The sequence below is a fragment of the Aethalodelphis obliquidens genome, unplaced genomic scaffold (assembly GCF_003676395.1).
Source record: "Aethalodelphis obliquidens isolate GAN/ISIS:26980383/991018 unplaced genomic scaffold, ASM367639v1 scaffold14, whole genome shotgun sequence".
NCBI classification, from domain to species: Eukaryota; Metazoa; Chordata; class Mammalia; order Artiodactyla; family Delphinidae; genus Aethalodelphis; species Aethalodelphis obliquidens.
The window spans coordinates 13,440,338-13,460,372 of record NW_020837958.1 but is presented as its reverse complement, the minus strand read 5'-3'; the positions used below and the strand labels follow the sequence as shown (position 1 = coordinate 13,460,372).

At 34.9% G+C, this 20,035-nt stretch overlaps 1 protein-coding gene across 2 annotated transcripts in view; it reads left to right on the top strand.

Annotated features, from left to right (window-relative positions):
• PDHX (pyruvate dehydrogenase complex component X) overlaps nucleotides 1-18,823 on the top strand; it is an 80,134-nt gene extending 61,311 nt beyond the window's left edge. Inside the window, exons 8-12 of one of the 2 annotated variants that reach the window (XR_003434479.1) lie at nucleotides 6,810-6,868; nucleotides 10,064-10,222; nucleotides 12,640-12,704; nucleotides 15,149-16,184; nucleotides 17,274-18,823. Coding sequence is in view for 1 of the 2 variants with exons in the window: in XM_027115031.1 (XP_026970832.1) it covers nucleotides 6,810-6,868; nucleotides 10,064-10,222; nucleotides 12,640-12,704; nucleotides 15,149-15,407 (542 nt within the window). In the remaining variant the exon portion in view is untranslated. Of the gene's footprint in view, nucleotides 1-6,809; nucleotides 6,869-10,063; nucleotides 10,223-12,639; nucleotides 12,705-15,148; nucleotides 16,207-17,273 lie in introns of those variants that run through there. The other variant, XM_027115031.1, reaches the window with a different exon arrangement.
• The last annotated feature ends 1,212 nt before the right edge of the window (nucleotides 18,824-20,035 follow it).

The window sequence follows — 20,035 nt, the reverse complement described above, 5'->3', positions numbered from 1 at the left end:
TTAGGATTTTTATGTTTTCTTGGTGAATAGACCCAGCATGTTATGTCCTGTCTGTTCCTGGTATAATATTCCTTATCCTCAAACCTCCTTTGCCTGATATTTGTATAGGCATTCCAGATTTCTCTGGTTAGTGTTTTTATATTATGTCTTTTTAGATCTTTTTACTCTGAATGTATGTGTATCTTTATGCCTCACAGATATCATGAGTTCAGTTCCAGACCACCACAATAAAGCAAATATTTCAATAAAGCAAGTCACACTTTTTGGGGGGGGGGGGTTTCCCGTGCATATAAAAGTAATGTTACACTATACTATAGTCTGTTAAGTGTGCTGTAGCATTATGTCTAACAATACTTTATTGCTAAAAATGCTAACCACCATCTGAGCCTTCAGCTGGTGGAGGGTCTTGCCTTGATGTTGAGTGCTGTGGACTGATCAGGGTGGGAGTTGCTGAAGGGTGGGGTGCTTGTGGGCATTTTTAAAAGAATAAGACAGCAGTGAAGTTTGCTACATTGATTGACTGACTCTCCTCTCACAAACGACTCTATGTAGCAGCGATGCTGTTTGATAGCATTTTGTCCACAGTGGAGCTTCTTTCAAAAGCGGAGTCAATCTTCTCAAACCCTGCTGCTGCTTATCAACTAAGTTTATGTAATATTCTGAATCCTTTGTTGTCATTTCTACAGTCTTCACAGCATCTTCACCAGTAGATTCCATCTCAAGAAACCACTTTCCTTCCTTATCAGTAAGAAGCAACTCCTCATCTGTTCAAGTTTTATCATGAGATTACAGCAATTCAATCATATCTTCAGGTTCTACTTCTAATTCTAGTTTTCTTGCTGTTTCTTCCACATCTGCAGTTATTTCCTCCACTGAAGTCTTGAACCCCTCAAAGTCATTCATGAGGATTGGAATCAACTTCCAAACTCCTGCTAATGTTGATATTTTGACCTCTTTCCATGAATTACAAATGTTCTTAATGGCAGCTAGAATAGTGAATCCTTTCCAAAGTTTTTCAACCTACTTTGCCCAAGTCCATCAGAGGAATCACTATATATGGCAGCTATAGCCTTATGAAATGTATTTCTTACAAGGACTTGAAAGTCGAAATTATGTTTGATCCACGGGCTGCATAATGGATTGTTAGCAGGCATGAAAACAACATTAATCTTGTTGTACATCTCTGTCAGAGCTCTTGGGTGATGTGGTGCATTGTCAGCGAGCAATCATATTTTAAGATGAATCTTTTTTTCTGAGCAGTAGGTCTCCACAGGGAGCTTAAAATATTCAGTAAACTGTTTTGTAAACAGTATGTAAACTGTATGCTGTTATACAGGCTTTTTTGTTCCATTTATATATAGAGCACAGACAGAGTAGATTTAGCATAATTCTTAAGGGCCCTAGGATTTTCGGAATGGTAAATGAGCCCTGGCTTCAACTTAAAGTCACCAGCTGCCTAACCGGAGAGTCAGCCTATCCTTTGAAGTTTTGAGGCCAGCACTGACTTTCTCTAGCTATGAAGTCCTAGATGACATCTTTCAATAGAAGGCTGTTTCATCTACATTGAAAATCTGTGGTTTAATGTAGCCATCTTCCTTAATGTTCTTAGCTAGATCCTCTGGATAACTTGCTACAGCTTCTACATCAGCACTTACTGCTTCACCCTGCACTTTTATGTTATAGAGATGGCTCTTTCCTTAAACCTCATGAACCAACCTCTGCTGGCTTCAAACTTTCCTCTGCAGCTTCCTCACCTCTCTCAGCCTTCACAGAATTGAAGAGTTAGGGCCTCGCTCTGGATCGGGCTTTGGCTTAAGGGAATGTTGTGGCTGGTTTGATCTTCTATCCAGACTACTCAGACTTTCTTCCTATCAGCAGTAGGGCTGTTTTGCTTTGTTATCATTCATGTGTTCTCTGGAGCAGCACTTTTAATTTCCTTCAAGAACTTTTCCTTTGCATTCATTTGCAACTTGGCTAATTGTTCAGCACTAGAGGCCTAGCTTTCGGCCTACCTTGTCTTTCAACATGCCTTCCTCACGAAGCTTGATCACTTTTTGCTCTTGATTTAAAGTGAGAGATGTGTGACTCTTCCTTTCACTTGAACACTTAGAGGCCATTGTATGGTTATTAATTGGCCTAATTTCAACATTGTTGAATCTCAGGGAATAAAGAGACCTGAGGAAAGGGAGAGAGACAGGGGAACAGCCAGTCAGTGGAGCAGTCAGAACACACGCAAATATTTATCAATTAAGTTCACCTTCTATGTGTGTGGTTCGTGGCACCCCAAAACAATTACAATAGTAACATCAAAGATCACTGATCTCAGATCACCATAACAAATATAGTAATAATGAAAAAGTTTGAAATATTGAGAGGATCACCAAAATATGACACAGAGACATGAAGCAAGCAAATGCTGTTGGGAAAATGGCACCAGTAGACTTCCTTGAAGCAGCGTTGCCACAAACCTTCAATTTGTTAAAAAAAACAAAAACAAAAAAACCCCATCACAATATCTGCAAAGGGCAGTAAAACAAAGCACGATAAAATGAGGTATGCCTGTATTTAGATGGTTCCTTGCAGACAGCATATAATTGGTTCTCACTTTTTTAATCCAATCCTGTGGTTTCTTTTTATTAAGATTTAAACTATTCACATTTAATGATTTGTTCTTTGTTTTTCCTTTGTAAAATTTTGTACCATTTATTGTCCTTTGTTTTTGTCCCATCATTCTTCCTGTTTTTCCTGTTTCTTATCTCATTTTGGATTATTTATGATTCCATTTTATTTCTTTTTACTCTCTCTCCTCTCTCATTATTTATTTATTCATGTTTGTTTATTTTTGTGGTTCCTTTAGGGTTTACAGTATAATTCTTTATCACATCTACCTTCATATTTTTATTGCACCACCTCATGTATAATGTAAGCACCTTACAGTATGCCTGTATTCCCTCCCTCATCCTTTATGCTGTTATTCTTATGCTTTACTTCTACATATGATGTCAGCAGAATATATGTATAATTTTTTTTTACTTTAGCAAATCAACTATATTTTAAAGTTTTAAAAATGAGGGGAAAAATGTCTTTTTATACTTGTATGTATTTTTACCAGTTTCATCATTCTTCATTTCTTTGTACAGAACCAGAGTGCTAGCTATCTGCTATCATACTTCTGCCTGAAGAACTTTCTTAATGTTTCTTGTGGTACAGGTTGGCTGGCAAAAAATTCTTTCAGTTTTTGTCTGGAAAAGTCTATTTCTCCTTCATTTTTTTCCATCCCTTGAATTATGAATTCTGGTGAAATATACATAACATAAAATTTACCATCTTAACCATTTTTACATATACAGTTCTGTGGTATTAAGTACATTCATATTGTTGTGCAGCCATTGCCACCGTGCATATTCACAAAACTCTTCATTGTGTAAAACTGAAGCACTATACCTGTTAAACAGCAACTCCCTGTTCCCCTTTCCCCTCAGCCTCGAGCAGCCACTATTGTACTCTCTGTGTGAATTTGACCACTCTGCATCTCATTTGAGTGGACTCATACAGTACTTGTCCTTTTGTGACAGGCTTATTTCACGTAGCATATTGTTCTCAAGGTTCATTCACAATGAGCATATGTTAGAATTTTCATCCATTTTAAGACTGAATGATATTCCATTTTATGTATATTCCACATTCTATGTATTCATTTATCTGTCAATGGACAGTTGGTTGCTTCCATCTTTTGATTTTTATGAATATGCTTCTGTGAACATGGATGTACAAATATCTCTTTGCATCTCTACTTTCAGATCTTGTGGTTGTATCCCCAGAAGTGTTACTGCTGAATCATGTGGTAATTCTAACTCTAACTTTTTGAGGAACTCACATACTGTTTTCTGTTGTGGCTGCATCATTTTACATTCTTATCATCAATGCAAATCAGGGTCCCAGTTGCTCTGTATCCTCACTAACACTTGTTATTTCTGTGATTTTGATAGTAGTCATTCTAATGGGTGTGTCTCCTTCCTTGTTGAAAGATACTTTTGCTGGGTATAAAATTTTGAGTAAATAAGTTTTTTCCCCCCAGTATTTTTACTTAAAGATACCATTCCATTATCTTCTGACTTGCAGAATATCTGCTGCCATTCTTAATCTGTGTTTCCCTGTATATAATGTTTTCTTTCTCTCTGGTTGCCTTCAAGATTTTCTCCAATAGCAGCTTGACTATTATATGCCTAACATTTTTTGTTTTTTGTTTTTTCCCTATTGCATTTATCCTGTCTGGGTTTCTCTCAGCTTCTTGGATTTGTGGTTTGTTGTCTTTCATTAATTTTGGAAAACTCCCAGATACAGTTATTTTTAACTATATCTTCTGCTTCATGTGTTTTCTCCTTGGAACTCTAATTATAAATGTTAGACATAATTGTAACGCTTAGATGTAACCTCAGCTCCCTAATAAGCTCAAGAAAGTTATGATTTTGTAGTTTATATTGCTTTTCCTCCCACCCTATTTGGATGGGCACAACTTTCTCTTGTGGCTTTCTGCATCCTAAGTGAAAGCAGAACTGAAAAATCAGTATAGGTACAGGCTTTCAAACCTGACAGATTTTAATAGTCCAAGGAACTAAGTGGAAAGCTGTTTTAGACAGAGTGATCAATGTTCAAAAAGTTAACCCTGAAAGCTCTCCTTACAGGTTTCAAATCATACTTGCTAGTTATGATATAGAGGTTATTGTGGGAATAATTTTCCTGATTCCTTCCTCTCATGAGGCAGGAAACAGTACTATTTCATTGGAGGTATGGATTAGTGTAGTATCTTTGCATGGACCAGGTTTGGTATGTCCTTTCAATTAGGGATTTTTTGATGAGTCTTCAAAGGGCCCACATTAAAGGTTATAGTATATAACATTCTATAAGTATGTTCCACACTTTGTTTTGTAACAGTATGCAAAGGAGAATATTTGATATTCCCTCACAATTTATTTCCTACTCTCTTCTTAATAAATGTTACCAATGGTCTTTCTGTATGTTTGAAAATGTCCACAAAAAAAAAAGCAAAAAAAACTTTTCTGTAAGTTTTAAATTTTATTTTAAAATAAAGGAACTTGAAAAAAATATCCTTTGCACATATTAGATTTGAGATGCCTATCAGACACGTAAGTAGAAAATGTCATGTGAGAAAGAGGGTGTATGAGTCTGAAGCTCCAGATACACCAGGATTCAAGATAGAATTTGGAGGAATCATTATCATATAAATGGTATCAAACTGAAAGTTCTCACCTGGCGAGATGTCAACATGGAGAGAAAGGGACTGAAAGTAAGTAAGCAGAGAGTGGAATAAAACCAGGAGAGTCTGTGACACAGAAATCAGAAAGAGAACATGTTTCAAGATGAAGAAAGTGGTCAAATGTAGGAGTATGATGAGGGCAGGGAATTTTAAGTGAGGCCTATGGACTTGGGCAGTAGATTTGGAAACCATCAGCTGGTAAATGGTTTGGGAAGTCTTCACTGTGGACACCTATGGATAGTAGGTAAAGTGAGAAGGAGGCAGAGGGAGGCATGAGAGGTAAGCAGAGTGTGTTCATAAAATATTCTGTCTGCATATTTGAATTTATGCAGACCAAATTTTCTGTATGTGGGTATCATTAAGTCTCTAAGCACTGGAAATCCGTTTGTTTTTCTGCTCCCAGAGGAGTTTTAAACAAACAAAAATGCTTGTGTTTCAGGAAATCTGAATTGTAAGAGCTGTGTATTAGAAGAGCAGCTGACAGTTACCATGACAGTTTGACAGTATTTAGGTTTATGGTAATACATCTAATCCCTTTCTGAAATCTTAGCATGCCTTTGGAATGAGATATCATTCATGTAAAATTCCATCATAGTAGAGTAACAGGATTTGTATATCCTACCACATACCATCAACTGACTAGATACCATCTTAAAGTCTTTTTATAGAAGCCGTTGCAATAAAGAATCAAATGTAGTTTACATTTTCAACACTTTCATACGCACTGGGAAAAGCAGAGGTATAAACCAAATGCTTCATTAAGATCAGCTCTTTGGGAAGGGAGGGGACCCCAGCTTTATCTTAAAACATTATACTGGAAAGAAATTGATTTAAATGGATTCACCATAAAACTAGACAGAGAACCTCATTTTATTCATTGCATTAAGACCCACGCCAGCATTGCTTCATCTTTGGCATTTGCTATATCCTGTTTTGTTAAGTTAAAAAGCAGCTCTTATTTAATGCAGTGATCTTAAATTTTTTGATTGTACACTTTGTTAGTAAAAAGAAATTTCTGAACATCCCTGCTCTGAACGCTATTTAAAATTTGTTTCTTTAAAGTGACTACAGCTACCACTGTTCTAATATAATCCATGTATTATAAAGAATACACAGAATACGGACGTTTGAAAAGGATGTGGGAAAAAAATGAATCATCTTGTAAACTTCCTGACTATATATGCCATGGACAGACCATTTGTCTTTTTCAAGACATGGGACTTGGATCTTTTCTCTCTGATTATGGTTGTCATGTGTCTTTTAAGTTCTTGTGTATGCTATCTGAGCAGTTTAAAAGAACTGTAAATCAGGATCAGGAGAAAACTTTTATATTCATGGTTAATATTAATCCAGGACCTCATATAATGCAAGTTTTTCTACTCAGAGGAACCATGACTAAGCGAACAAAACCTGTAATATTTTTTATCATTGTTTGTCAGTGCAGTCCATAATTTAAAAGTTTGAAATCATAATGGTTAATTTAAAAGTTTTATTATGAACATTAATTTTAATACACTTGTTTTTCTTTCAGATGACATCAAAGTATCAGTAAACGATTTTATCATCAAGGCAGCAGCTGTTACCCTTAAAGTAAGTAGCAAACCCCAAATAATTTTGGCTTCCAAAGTAGTCTCACATCTTGGGATTTTAGATAATAAATAGAACTCTTATTTTTAAGTGACAAAAATTTTACAATTTTAATGTTAAAAATATTCTGTTATTTAATCTCACTCAGTTTTGCAGATGGAGAAACTGAGAATCACAAAGGCTTACAACTAATTACAGCAGAATAAAGACCATTTATTCCACAAATACTAATTGATCCCCTAGCATGTGCTAAATACTAGAGATATAATAGTGAGCAAAAGCCTACATATTTTCTGCTCTCATGGGGCTTATATTCTAGTTGGGAGAGGCAAACAAATATATATGTCAGATAGTGAAAGTGCTGAGGAGGAAAAGAAAGCAGGTTAAGGGAACAGAAGAACTAGAGGTGTTATTTTCAAAAGTTAGCCAAGGAAGGCTTCTCTGGCAGGATGATAATTGAGACAAGTCCTGTGGAAAGAGAGGGAGAAAACCATGTAGAGATGTGGTAGAAGATGCTCCAGGCAGAGGGAACAGCAAACACAGAGGCTGTGAGGAGTGGATCGTGTCACCCAGAGACATGGTGCTGGGGATGAAGTGTGCCTGGAGTGGAATTAGTGAGACTAGGAGGGTAAGAGATGAGATTAAACATAAAAGAAGAGGGAGAGGGGCTAAGGGGGTCCCGAAGTACACGAGGCCTTGGTGACCATGGGAAGGAGGAGGAATTTTATGACAAATGAGAAGGAAGTCTTTGGAGGGTTTTGAGCGAAGGATTAACATGATCTGACTTAAAACTTTAAAAAGAAAAAGGAGAGCCTGCTGCGGCGGTTGTGTGGAACACAGCTTGCGGAGAGGCAAGGGTGGAAGTGGTTACGTTTCAAAGGCAGAACCACCAGGGTTTGCTGGTGGATTGGATGTGGAATGTGAGAGAAAGAAGGACAAGGGTTTTGGTCCAAGCAGTGGAAGGAATGGAATTTCCCATGTGCTAAGACTGGGAGAGGAGCAGGTTTGAGGCAGGGAATCTAGACTTCAGTTTTGGACAAATTAAGTTCAGGAAACCTCATAGTGTCCCAGTGGGGTGGCAGGAAGGCAGGTGAACGTCAGAGCCTGCAGTTCAGCGAGGTGTCCGACTGGAGATGTAAATCCAAAGCCCAGGCTTCCTGAATTCCTGCTCAGCACCATTTGCTGTCATGCCTTCTTTCTATAACTACGCTATTTTCTGCATCACTGCTTACTAAATGCTGTATTTAAAGTATTTTTATAAGGAGTTTATTTTTAGTTCTTGGAGAGTACAACTATAGAGAATTTTAAAGGCATGCCTTTTCAGTCGTTTGGTATCTCAGTGTTCGTATGTTTTTTCTCTTTGGACCAAATAATATTTTGATTTATATTAACAATCTTCTAATTATGAATCATTCTTGCCTTCTTCAAGTGAGTCTCTAGTGGTCCATTAACTATTTGTTAAGATTTCATTTTATAATTTTGTATCAGAAACCATAAGTAATTGTAATTTAAATTGTGTGCTTGCTTTTTCAGACTTTTCTTTTTTCTAAATCATTTGCTTCATAAAATGAATTTGGTTGTGTTTTTCCCTTTCCTTTCTCTGTGCTTGTTTCAGTATTACAAAGATTTGTATTTCTTGAAGTTTTATAGAATTCACCAGTAAAACTATCGGAGCCTAGTGCTATTTTAAGGAAGGGGCCTTGGCAGCTTTCCCATTTTTTTCCCCTGTAATTATCAAGCTGTTTGGTTTTCAGCTTTTTCTTGAATCAATTTTAGAAATTTACATATTCCCAGGAAATCATTCATCTCACCTGGATTTCCAAACTTATTAGCCTAGAGTTATTTGAATTTGTTTCTTATAATTATTTTAATGTCCTCAATGCCTGGGTTTATTCTGAACTGTCTCACTTTTATTATTGCATATTTGCTTTATCACTCCTTTTACATTGTTTCATTATGTGTTCCCTCCTTCTTTTCCCTAGGTTTATTTTGGTTAGAAATATCTTGTTAGAAAACTTGAATGTGTAATTCATTATAATTATTTTTTATTAATAAGAAAGTTTAAGATGAATTTTCCTTTGAATACAACCTAGGCTTTATCCTAGAGGTTTTTGTTACATAACTTTCTAATTAAATTTATTTGCCAGACGTTCTTCATTTGTGAGGGTTTGTTTGTTTTGTTTTGTTTTCTTCTTTTACTTCATTGTCCATGAAGAATTTAAAATCTTCTGGGAGATTGGGACTTTATTATTTTGACACAGTGGCATTGTTGAATGAAAGAGTTGAGCCTTGAAAGAAGAAGTGAAAATTGCAGTTGAACAATGGTGCAATAGAAATGAGTGTAGCATAAGAATGAGAAGGCTGAGTAAAGTGGAAATTCATCTTAGGGGAGTGGTCAGGAGTAAAATTAGATTGGATGGAATCAAATTGTGGATTGCCATGCTTAAATGACATGCTGGGAGGCTTGGGTCTCACTCTGCAGAAAGCAATGAATTTTTGAGAAGAGAAATTAGTTTTTGATATCTGTTTTTCAGCATCATTTTCTCCAGTGATGTCTGGCAACATTATCAATACATACTGTTTCCAGGCATTTAGTCATCTCCCGGTTTTTTTCATCCTCAGTGTAGTTGTATGTATATTAAATATATACATGCTCATATATAGTATATAGCATATGTTTATGAAGCCTAGGAAATCTCTCTTAAATAGGGAAGTCATTTATTAAGGGCCTGCTAATATTTCCCAGGGCTGCACTAGAAAGTCAGGCTTCCTCATGCCATAGAAGTAATGTGGTTGGATGTCACTACCCCTCTGCCCTCCCCTCTTCTCCTCAAGATCATGTCGGTCATCATATGAGGCAGGAAGGTTAACAAACGTTAAATACTTCCTAGCAATTAGGTTTAACAAAGGAAGCCCTTTTCTTAACCATGATATAAAGAGATCAAAACATGTGTACATCATCAGAATTTCCTCAGGCTTGCTTCAAAAAGGATGGTATGTTTAATTATTCTTCCCAAACATAAAAGATATTTAATATAGAGGTCCAAACCACTTTTTTCAAATCGAAGTTTTATTTATTTCCTTCAGTCTAGCTGTATTCCCTTTCAAAACTACATAATAATGTTAGTTATTTTTCCATAACAACCTTGGTCTAAAGCCACTTCTTTAGCAACATTTTTCTCTACTTTTGCTTTCTAGCAAATGCCGAGTGTTAATGTAAGCTGGGATGGAGAGAGCCCAAAGCAACTGCCCTTTATTGACATTTCAGTGGCTGTGGCAACAGATAAAGGGTTAATTACACCAGTCATCAAAGATGCTGCTGCTAAGGGTCTGCCAGAGATTGCTGACTCTGTGAAGGTAGGTTAGCATAATCTGCCACGCTGTGAGATACGTGTGTGTGCATGCACATAATGTATATTTTTGGTATTTCCAAGTGCTTATCAATTATGTATATAGACTTTTAAGCTTTTATACAGGTACAACCCATTTTAAGAACATTTAACATTTAAAAATTCAGAAATAACACGTGTACAAGTTAAGGCCAGCTGTGTTCAAGTTGGCTGCTTTGTTTCCCAAAGTCTATAATGCAACTCTAGAGATGGTATTATAGATAAATTTTAAAATTAAAGCTGAAACTATATTTCTATCAAAGTGGTAATGGACAGACCTCACTTTTCACAGCATTTTATTCTTAAAAGTTTATTCATTTCCTCTCTACAGTCGAGACCACTAGAAGTACTTGGTATTCCAGAAGCGAAAACGCTTTCCTTTTCCTGGGGTCCTATATGGAAGAGTCAGCTCTCACCAAAAACATCACATTGAATAGGCGGAACGCAGGCAGTAGGCCAGCTTCAACAGTTTTAAGAGGCAGAGGCAAAGTTTAGCTCCTTAGTACCCAGTAAATTTGTTGAATAAATTAGTAAGGCATGTGATATATTTTAGAAGTATTTGCTAGTCAGCTTGTATTATGTCTTGTCAGCTGGATGGTTCAGGAAACATGAGCTTTGATTTTTACATTCACACTCCCGGGAAATACCAGTGAGAATTAGTTACTTTCAAAACCAGTGATCCTCATCAGAATCTATTCTTATTCCACACTCTTAGGAATTCGTTGACAGGAATATCCTGCTGATGTTTTGGGTCTATAGAGATTTTCTTAAAGTGTATTTATTACGTGTGCTTATCATCTGTTTTTTTTTTTTTTTTAATGAATATGTTTTTTATTTGTTGTAGCCTGGTAACTCATCAGGATTTGTTATGATCATCTGCCTTTAGAGAAATGCCTTTTAAAGTTCATGTGATACGTGCTTGTTCAGATCATGTGAAGTTATTACATTGCTTAAGGCAGGAGAAATGCATTTGTAGATTGTCCTCTCTACTTCTAATATTCCAAGGACTATACAAGTCTAAATTCATCTCTTATTTTTTTCATTCTGGATCTAAATAGTTTTGTAAGTAACTATATCCAAATAATATAAATCTGTAATTGATTCATTTGGCGGTAAGTCACAGTGATGTGTTGAGATCGTTTTTTTGATTTTTAAAGAATGTTTTATTTTTCAAAAATTAAATCATCTATGGTTCAAAATTAAGTAGTTTTCAGTGGGGATTGTAATTGTACCTTTTGTTAGCTATACAATATAGAATATTAAGTAAACCCCAGATTTATATCATCTACCCAATGACAGTAGCTTATCTCTATTGTCCCCCTCATAAAGTAATTCTTCATTAATTTTTCGTATGTAAAGACTCAGTCTCTGTCCCCTTGCTTTTGAAGCATTGAAAAATAAAAATTAAGATGTGTGGTTAATTCCAAGTAGAGGGAAATTCAACTACTTTTCCTCATATAGCTCTCAGAGTGTTATCTGTCTTTCCCTCTGTAAGGTTTTAGACATCAGTTTTGTCAAGGGTGTAGTGAAATTACTACATTTTTACATTTCTTGTAGCAGGGTAGACTAGCTCACAGGAAATGTTTTAGCTATAGGATCAAGAACCAAAAAAAAAGTTCATTTTCTAGGGCTTTGTAATTCCATTTCTGAGAACTTATATGAAGGAATTCAAAAGAAACAAATGAACCAAATTACAGCACTAGGAAAATGACTAAATTGTGGCAGGTGCAGTATTTAGAATGTTAAACAGACATTTAAAAATCAGTTGCAAAGACTAACAATACAGAAGATGCATATAATACTGAAAAGTAACTATAAAATTCTCTGTTTTTTTAACAACTGTTTGAAGTTATATGTATGTTATGGGTGAAAAAGAAGCAAACACTGAAATGAAAATCGATGCATTGGTTGTGAGATTGTTGCCATTGAATAATTTATTTAAAAGCTACTAGAGTAACAAGAAAGGCTCTTCTAATACTTTGTCTTACAAGAAAAAATTTTATAGGCAAAATGGAAAATTTCACTGTATATATAAAAACCACTGAAACATTCTGCACAGTGTACAAGGTAATTCCAATATTTGAAGAATTTTTAAAGGGAAATGATTTTTCTAGAGTTCTGATTCACATGTGTATAGCTTCTTGGATTATCTGTGCTCTAACTTACTCATTTTTTTAAGCGTGTTAGAGAAAATTTTATATATATAATTAAAAAAAATATATATATATATATATACACACACACACGTATGTATATATAGTCTCTTATAAAGTCAGGTCAAGGCATATCAAAGATGAGAGTGTACCCTATAAACATATTTTTAAGTGACAAAATCAGCCATATAATGTAGTGTTGGTTGTCATGCTCTGTTTGTATTTTTCTCAGGCTCTATCAAAGAAAGCTAGAGATGGAAAATTGTTACCTGAAGAATACCAAGGAGGATCTTTTAGGTAAAATTTAAACTTAATTATTTGTAGCATCAGACATAAGACTTATGAAGTCCTTGTTAACCTGTTTTCATTTATTTTCTGAAGCATTTCTTTAAAAATTTAAGCTAAATATCATACTTTATTTAGACAAGAGAATATGTGAAAATGTTCTTCAGACAGTTAGTCTTTGATATGAATCAAAGCTAGTAGGAAGCCATTAGGGTTAGCTAGTTAACCCATTTAGATGTTCATAGAATGACATTCAGGGTCTGACATACAATAGATTTATAAACGTCAACTATTTTTTTTCTACTTGTGATTTATTTTAAGGTCCTTTGGGGTAAAATATTAACACATAGACTCCTGAGTTATTAGCAGCTCTATTTTTGTTTATAACTTACAGTACAGTACACGGAGTGTAGCTGCAATGTTTTATAAAGTGAAGAAAGCTGTGTAACCAACCAAAGCAGGATAATAAACATTATCTGCATCCCATAAGCCTCCCTTTACCCTTCCTGATTCTCACCCCCTTGAGGGTAACCATGATTCTGAAAATTATCACCGAAGTTCTTGTTTTGCCAACTTTGATCTTTACATAAATACATATTTTTCAGTGTCTGACTTCTTTCGCTCAACATTAATGTCTGTGAGGTGAACCACGCATGTAGTTGTGTGAAGCAGTCATTTATTTATTATTGCGTTATAGTATTCTGTAGTATGCTGTATAAATATGCTAGTGTCCATTTCACTGTTGGGCATTTGTGTTGTTTACAGTTTGGTGCTCGTGAACATTTTTGTTAGTGCCTTATGGTGACTATATGTACATATTTTTGTTGTATAGACCTGAAAGTAGAATTGCTGGGTTTATAGCTTTGGTAGATCCTGCCAGATAGTTTTCCAAAATGGTTCTACCATTTTTTTCTTCCATCAACAGTGTATGAAGAATTCCCGTTGCTTCATATTCTTGTTAACTCTTAATATTATTAGGTTTTAAATTTTAATGAATCTTGGTGTGTGTAGTGGTACTCTTTGTGGTCAGAGAAATGCAAATTAATGATGTTGAATACTGTTTTCATTTATCTGTCAGCCATTTGGGTATCTGGTAACTCATCGGATAAAATACCTGTTGAAGTCTTGTGTCTATTTTTAAAAATGTTTTATAGTAGTTCCTTTTTCCTGATACACAGACTTTTATAGGATATATATTATTTGAAATACCTTTCCCACTTTGTACCTTGCCTTTGAAACTTTCTTGATGGTGTTTTTTAATGAACAGAAGTTCTGAATTTTAATAAAATCCTATTTATCAGTATTTTTCTTTATAGTTAGTACTCCTTGTTTTCTGCTAGGAATTATTGTCTATCCCAGAGTCATGAAGTTATTCTTCTGTGTTATCTTCAGAAGCTTTGTAACTTCTCACATGTAGGTTGCAATTCATCTGAAATTAGATTTTTGTCTTTGATATGGAAGTAAAGGTCACGATGCTCTTTTTTTCCCCTTTGTGGATAATTAATGGACTAAGCCTCAATTATTGAAAAGATTACTACTTCTCTGTAGCATTGAGAAGGTAACCAAGTGTGTTTGGTCCTTTTCTGTATTCTCTCTCCTTTTCAATTGCCCTGTTTGTCCTTCCCTTGCTTAATACCAGCAAACTATAACTTGATATATGATAATGAAAGTCTTCCAAATTTGTTCACCATCAAGATTGTCTTTCCTGGCTTTGTACTTCCAAATAAATTTTAGAATCAACTTGTCATTTTTCATACACACACACACACACACACTAATCTTGCTCAGATTTTTATTGGGATTGCATTGAATTGTTTGATCAATTTAAGTTTAAGGAGAATTGACATCCTTATAGCGTTGAGTCTTCCAGTGAATGAGCGTGGTATAAACCATTGTTTACTTGTTCTTTGATTTCTTTCAGTTGTGTTTTATAATTTTTTGTTTAGAGGTCTTATATATGTTTCATTAGATTTAGTCCTAGATATTTTGTATACTATTGTAAATGGTATTATTTTCTAATGAAAGCAACTTGTATATAGATATAAATTTTTATATTGACTTATTATCTAGTGACTACGCTAAATTCATTTATTAATCTTACTAGTTTATCTATAGAGGCTTAGATTTTCTTTGTACACAATCAGTTCATCTGTGAATAATAAAGTTTAATTTCTTTTTTCTAGTCTTCATACCTTCTATTTCTTTTCCTTGCCATATTCCTCTGCCTAGGACTTCGAGTTCAATGCTGAATAAATGTTTATATTAGATACAATATTTGTGTGTTGATACTTATTTTTTTGATCCTACTGTAAATGGTATTCTTTGTCTTTGGTCTTTGAGTAACTTGGAATAAGGTTCTGTGGCACAGTTTTTTAATAAAGTAAAAATATATGACTCAGGGAAAGGGTTCTTTGATTAAGGACATGCCATCTTCAGAGCTTTTTGTTTTCCCCTAGTATTTCCAATTTGGGGATGTTTGGCATCGATGAATTTACTGCAGTGATCAACCCTCCTCAGGCCTGCATTTTGGCTGTTGGGAGATTCCGACCTGTGCTGAAGCTCACTCAGGATGAAGAGGGTAATGCCAAACTGCAGCAACACCAGCTCATAACGGTCACAATGTCCAGTGACAGCCGAGTGGTAGATGATGAACTGGCTACCAGGTTTCTGGAAAGTTTTAAAGCAAACCTGGAGAATCCTATCCGACTTGCCTAATCCTCAAAGATGAGAAGTTGGTCTTTGGCTTAGTTAATTGTATCATTGTTACTGAGAAACATACACTATAGGAAAACAATTAGGTATTTAAGTGTAAAGTGAATGAAATGTTTATTTAGGGTGAAAGAGTTTGACCTGAGTTGTCTTCATTTTCATTTTGGGTTCAGAGTTATATAAATAAATAACAAACTGTAACTAATGGAAGGAAGAGAACATTTGGTTAGTCAGATGCATTTTTAATTTAACCACTGGTGCTGTACAAAAGGGATGTTCAGCTAGATGTAAATTAAATTAGATATTTGGCTCATTGGAGCATTTTAGAATATTTGAGGATGTATTATAAGTTGTAAAAGCAAAAAATTTTAGAACTCTACCTTAATTGTGTTGAAATTAGAAGTGGTCTTCAAAGAGATACCCATTAATGTAGCAGTGGGACGTCACTTTTATAAGCACTGCTCTAGATATACTTGAACAATTTAGTATGTACAGAAGTTTATTCTGGATACTAGCAGATAAATAAGAATCACTCTGTATTAGGGGTTGTGGCAACATTATTGAATTTTTTATGTATATAAAGCCATATGTTTTAGAGTGGTTTCTATCAGTCTTATTTTACACTTCTGTGACACTGTGAACTAAAGAAGAAGAATTAAAAAGACTCAAAGGTGAAGAAAGAGACCAAAATATTTTGTTTGCTTTGATAATAAACTACAGTGAAAACATCTAAACCTTCAGAAATAAACTGCTCACCTTCATACTGAGTTGGGATATATTAAAGTAAGTTATGCTATTTCCTACCTAACATTTTAAGTTAGTGTTGATTTAAACACATGTTGTTACTTAGTGCATTTTAATCAAGTTTATACTGTGCAATCAAATATGAGAAAATATAAAAATTTCTATTGTATTTTAAATGTCATGACACAGAAGTTTAGTACCTGGATGTATATTAGTAATTTCCCTGGAATAGCTTAAAAGGGATTCTACAGGAGGAGAGAAAGAATTTAAAATCACAGTTAACCCTTGTGAGGGTGAGGGGAGCTGATCCCAAGCAGTTGAAAATCTGCGTTTAAGTTTACAGTTGGTTCTCATATCCATGGTTCTGCATCTGGGGATTCAATCAACCGGGGATCAGGTAGTACTATACTAGGTATTTACTGAAAAAACTCCACGTGTAAGTGGACATGCACAGTTCAAACTCGCTGTTCAAGGGTCAACTGTAATATGACATTAGGAAAAAATGGATGTGAAATGTAAAACTTCAGAAAGAATAGAAGGCCTGTGAAGCAGGTGAGAACTATCCTTTTTATTCCATTGATAATATGAAAATTTGACTAATTGTTGTAAAGGTTAGAAGAGCTTATTTCTCTCTTTTAACAACTCTGCTATGACTGACAAGCTAACTGTAACTGGAATTGGATGGTGATTTAATTAACTAGTCACAGAGCCATGTTACTCTCTGCTGATGAAAATCACCAGAAGAAAGACTATGTGGTACAAGTTGTATGCTATGACATGATGAACTACTTACGCTCTAACAAAAGAGCTTTCTAAAATAATTAGAGCCCCAGTATATCAATTGCTAAGAAGTTGCTTAATCCAGTTAGTTTTGACAAGCTATTCTTTAAAAATAGTCTTCAAAACTTTTGTCATATTACTGAAAATTGTAACCAAATGCTGTTTTCAAAATAACTTTCATGAGTTACATTATTTTCAATCAGTTTTAACTGAAATTATTAATTTTTTTTTCTAATTTTTAAATCTGAGGAATAGAACGTGAAACAGCTGTAAATCACCCTTGGCTTGGAGTTCTGTTTTTCCAATGGACTGACACGCTTAAACTGTAGTGCATCTGTTTCCCTGTAGGTGAAATGGGTGGCGATACCCGCCCCTGCCTGCCTTACAGAGCTGACATGGACTGCACAGGAGAAATGCTCTGTAAATTCAAGACATTTTAATTCTTCATGGACATCACAGCCAGGCTTTTCATATAATCAGTGGCTTCTCATGGTTTGACTTTTCATGGTTTGACTTCTCAGCTGTTGGAACAAATGCCCGTTCATTCTGACCAAAAAATATTTTCTATACTATTTCTATACTGCTTAGGTTTATGTAAGAAAATCATCATTTCTAAAAATAGTTCTGTTGCAGCGTGAGGTCAGAGAATAACACTGATTTGAGAAAGGGGTATGGTGTCTTGACTGGGATCCTTAAACAGAGGATGAACTGTGTGCTGTATGAGCAGGCTGTCTTCCACGTTATAAATTTATACTTACTTGTAGTACTGATAGGGATCACACTGAGAGCATATGAAAATGAAATTTTATACCTTTTTTTTTTTTTTTTCTTATTTAAACAAGGAAAATGACCAAAATGTTGGGAAGACTTCTAAGGAAAAGGCAACACACATTCTAGTTAACGCTTGGGCATGAAAATATCAATGAATATTAAAATTTATAAGTCAAAACGGCCCTGCTTCTCCCTGATTGCGACTTCGAGTTAACATCTTCAGGCACAGTTCACTGTCTATTTTGTGGCAGATTAAAATCTTCAGTATACTGCTGGCCAGACTCCTTTGTTTGAAACATTACTAAGAAATTGATACATACTGGTATAAGTGTTTTATGTACATGTCAAATGGAACTTCTATTTTCAGATTTTTTTTTTTCCTTCCTGCATTTTAGACTTAATTTCACACTAAATTGTACAGGCCAGATATTTGGGCATTATGCTAAAAGTAAAACTAGTTTCCTAACCTTTTATTGAAAGATAGGTGGTGCTGTGAGTTAATATATTGTAGTTAGAGTGTGGGAGAAAAATAAAACTGACAATTCTCAGTTTTCAAGGAAAATTTGTCCTTATTACTCATTGCATCACGGTGGACTTTTTCTCAGGTGAAGTGAGGAAATGAAAGAACCAAGCGTATTGCTGGTAAGAATTAACCATTATTTTAAATGGTGACGTTATTAATGGGAAACTTTTGTTGACTTTTGAAAAAGGAAATAACAGGGCAGAATTACTTTCAAGTTAATCTGGCCACAATATGCAAGGTAGGTCAAAATGGAGAGGACAGCCATCAGCAGGACCAGCTGGAAGCTTTTGCTATAATGAAAGTGTCCATTGGTTAGATTCTGTACCAGGTCAGGGGCTTTAAAGACGGGAGAAACTTAAGAATATTCGACATGTTCATTTGCTGTGTATATTATGAATATGTGGGGTTGGTGTGTGCTATCGGATAATGCAGCAACAGTGATGCAGTTTCCCAGTCCAAAACACCACCCTCCATGGCCCCCATCACCAGTGTACAAAAGGTTAAGATTCTGATAAGTTATGTACAGCAAGTGGTATATTTCAGGAAACATTTAAGCTTTTTGTAAATGGGAAACACAACAGTTTTCTAATAAAATCATTTGAAATAGTTTTGTGGATTTTTAAAATTTATTTTCTAATGTCTGTTGATTTCAAGAGATGGGGCCGGGGAGGACTGAAGGAAGGTGTGGTTTGTCTAGACTTGTAATATTGAAGACACCATTGAATTGAAATTGTAGGGTACAAAGATGTATTTTGAAAAACCATTTGCCTCTGTTAGTGGCAGTCTTTTATTTCTTTGACCATACAAAGTTTACTTTCACATTTACTTATATTTTTTGCAACAAATCCAAGCAACCTTATTCTTCCTAGCAAAGTGGCTACTTTTTAAACCTCTAATTTAACCTCTTCTATATATGATATATACAGTTAAGAGAAACTTGGGCTTTTATTAAAAGTTGAGAAATTATAGCAAAATCATTAATTAGTCATGATTTTCCTTTATTCACACCTAAAGTAATTTATTTTTTCTGAAATTTCTTAGTCTATGAAATTACTACTATAACTAAAAAAATAGGTCTTTTAAAGATAAGGCTACTGTGGTCAGATTAAATTATATTAGTCATAGCACTTTATAAAGCATAAAGTATTATATGAATATGTTAAATTTTTAATCACATAAATTGCACTTGTTCTACACTTATGGCATTTATCAGGCAGCTATAATTTATTATTTACTTAATAAATTACTATCCTTATCGAATGGAGCTACTGGTCTTTAGTACATACTTCATTTCCCAAGTTTGCATGCTTAAGTCAAGAGTATTTTAAGCCTAGTTTCAACTTTATCTGTAAACTACTGTGCTTTTGGTAAAAACTTTATCTCTGTGCCTCAATATTCTCTTACCTATAAAATGAGGAAACAGGAGGGAAAATCATACTAATGGTTGCTTACCTTGTTTAATCTTCTCAGTTTTATACGGTAGGTATATCTTACTTTATAACCATCATCACAAGACAGGATAAGGAAAGAAACTCAGGGATTATGTTATTTGGCCAAAGGCACACAGCTCAGAAGCGCCACAACTGGGATTTGAACCTAGGTCTTTGTAAGTGCCAAACTTCAAGCTCACCACACTGCAGTGTATAACTTTCTAGGTTGTGTTATTGCTGCAGGTATAGTTCTGTACTAACAGATAGCATATTCTACTTGCAATAATTGGAAGGTCCTGTTCTTCAATAATAAAATGTGTCTACTACATGGCCACTTTTTTTTTTTTTTTTTTTTTTTTTTTGCGGTACGCGGGCCTCTCACTGCT